The following is a 1991-nucleotide window of genomic DNA, read 5'->3' on the forward strand; positions in this document are numbered from 1 at the left end:
GTCAACCTGTGTAGCAGCTTTGAGTGTCCTATGGACTCGGACCCCCAAACCCCTGATCCTCCACACTGCCAAGAGTCTTGCCATTAATACTATATTCTGTCATCATATTTGACCTACCAAAATGAAACCCCTCACACTTATCTGGTTGAACTTCATCTGCCACTTCTCAGGCCAGTTTTGCATCCTGTCTTCAGAATATGTTTGCTTTAATGTTTACATTTGTATCAACTTTCCCACTTTGGCTCCCAGCTGCCAGACAGGTTCCCTCTGACCTGTGCCATTGCCTGTTGCAGGAGGAGCTGAGGACAGGGGAGAAGGCAGTTGTGCAGTTCCGCTTTATCAAACACCCAGAATACCTGAAGGTGGGCACCAAGCTGTTGTTCCGTGAAGGAGTGACGAAGGGCATTGGCCATGTTACCAAGATCATACCAGAGCAAAAGTGCTGAACATCTCCAGATTCTGGGATCATCGCACCCAGCTGCTCTCCAGCCTCAGGCACCGGGATCATAGTGCCCAGCCCAAGCTCACCAGGGTGGGGGTAGGCACCGGCATCTTCAGCCCCCATTAAATGTCCAAGCCTGAACACCACTTGTGCTTACAGGATGAGTTCATTTTCTCTTCTGCTCCTGCCTTCTGGTTCACAGTGCTTTTAAATCCAAGCCCAGGTAATCAGGTTCTTTGCTAGTTTGTGAAGTTTATTGAGCTGCTGAGCTGGGCAGGACAGGACATGGTGAAGCCATGTGGAGTATCTGCTGCATTGATGGTGCCAAGTTAAAGCTTGTTTTGGTGGGGCCCGGAGGAAGCTTTGTTGTGTCTAACCTGTGCCCTGAGTGTCTCAATAGTCATACAGAACAGAAACCAGCCTTTCAGTGCTGAACAAGATCTAAGCTAGTTCCATTTGCCATGTTTGGCTCATTGTGACAATGCAGTATGGAGGGAGCTTTATTGTGTCTCTAACCTGATTTTTTAAAAATTATTTCAAAATATCTAAAATGTATAATGTTCACATCAACATTTATAAATGTTTATATTACCAAAACAGTACTGATTTATCAGTATCATTCATTGTGTTCTCCCTGCTTCAGGAGTATGTGGCAGAAAGGGCAGGCAATAGGGGTTGGGCTGCAAAGCAAATGAGAACTACTTACTTACATATATGTACTTGATTATGTGATATAGGCCAGGTTATGTACATTGTTTCTGTATATAAAGATGTACAGAGATATTTGCTTTAAATAAATAATTTTAAGTGTTGGTTTATCTGATTTGCTGATTGAAAAAAATTACACGGGCAGAGTGCGTGAATAAGTACTTGTGCTGTGTTGTTTCAGGAGGGCGAGATGAAGTAACGACCTGGATTCATGAAATGAGAGCTAGCAGAGGCTGTGACTATTTATTAACAGTGGAGGCTTTACTGAAGAGGGGTGAACTGAGTGACTGCAGAAAAATACTTGGGAAACCCTGGGGATGTTTAAAGGTTGAGATACACCAAGAAAGCTTGGTCAAGGGAGGACTTGTCATTTCCAGAGGCTAATTGAGCAGAAAACTCACTGCCTGTCTGAGGAGACTGCAGAAATGGTTGTTAGTTGCTTTGGTATTTGACAACCATTCTTCCCAGAAATGCATGTGACTAGTGCCTACTGTTACATCAGTGCTACTCACAGACACTCATTGCCTGGCACATCTCTGGTCCGAATGTTACTTGCCGAGTAGATGTGAATTGTGTATAATCATCAGTAACTGTTCTTCACTTCCAGTGAGGCTGAGGAATTGTGTACTACCCAGAGAAACTCCTGCAGGATCAACCTCCTGCACCCACAGCTGCCTTGTGCAAGACACCTTGACCTCAAGGGAGCAGTTTACTGACTGACATCAAAGAGCCTGCTGAATTGGTCAGTGGACAAGGGGAAGCACCCTGGTGCTTGATTCACACTACACAAAGGGAGCCAGCTCACGAAGGCCCCACAAAGTCCATCGCTGAACTGTGGAGA

General features: G+C 45.2%; 1 protein-coding gene across 2 annotated transcripts in view; it reads left to right on the forward strand.

Moving 5' to 3' along the window:
* Positions 1 to 1258, forward strand: part of gtpbp2b (GTP binding protein 2b) — a 151475-nt gene extending 150217 nt beyond the window's left edge. For both annotated transcript variants that reach the window (XM_073056272.1, XM_073056274.1), the window contains one exon: positions 294 to 1258. In XM_073056272.1, coding sequence (XP_072912373.1) covers positions 294 to 446 — 153 coding nt within the window. In that variant the 3' untranslated portion in view covers positions 447 to 1258. The remainder of the gene's footprint in view (positions 1 to 293) is intronic.
* Positions 1259 to 1991: the final 733 nt, after the last annotated feature.

Source organism: Hemitrygon akajei, chromosome 9, assembly GCF_048418815.1.
Source record: "Hemitrygon akajei chromosome 9, sHemAka1.3, whole genome shotgun sequence".
Taxonomy (NCBI): domain Eukaryota; kingdom Metazoa; phylum Chordata; class Chondrichthyes; order Myliobatiformes; family Dasyatidae; genus Hemitrygon; species Hemitrygon akajei.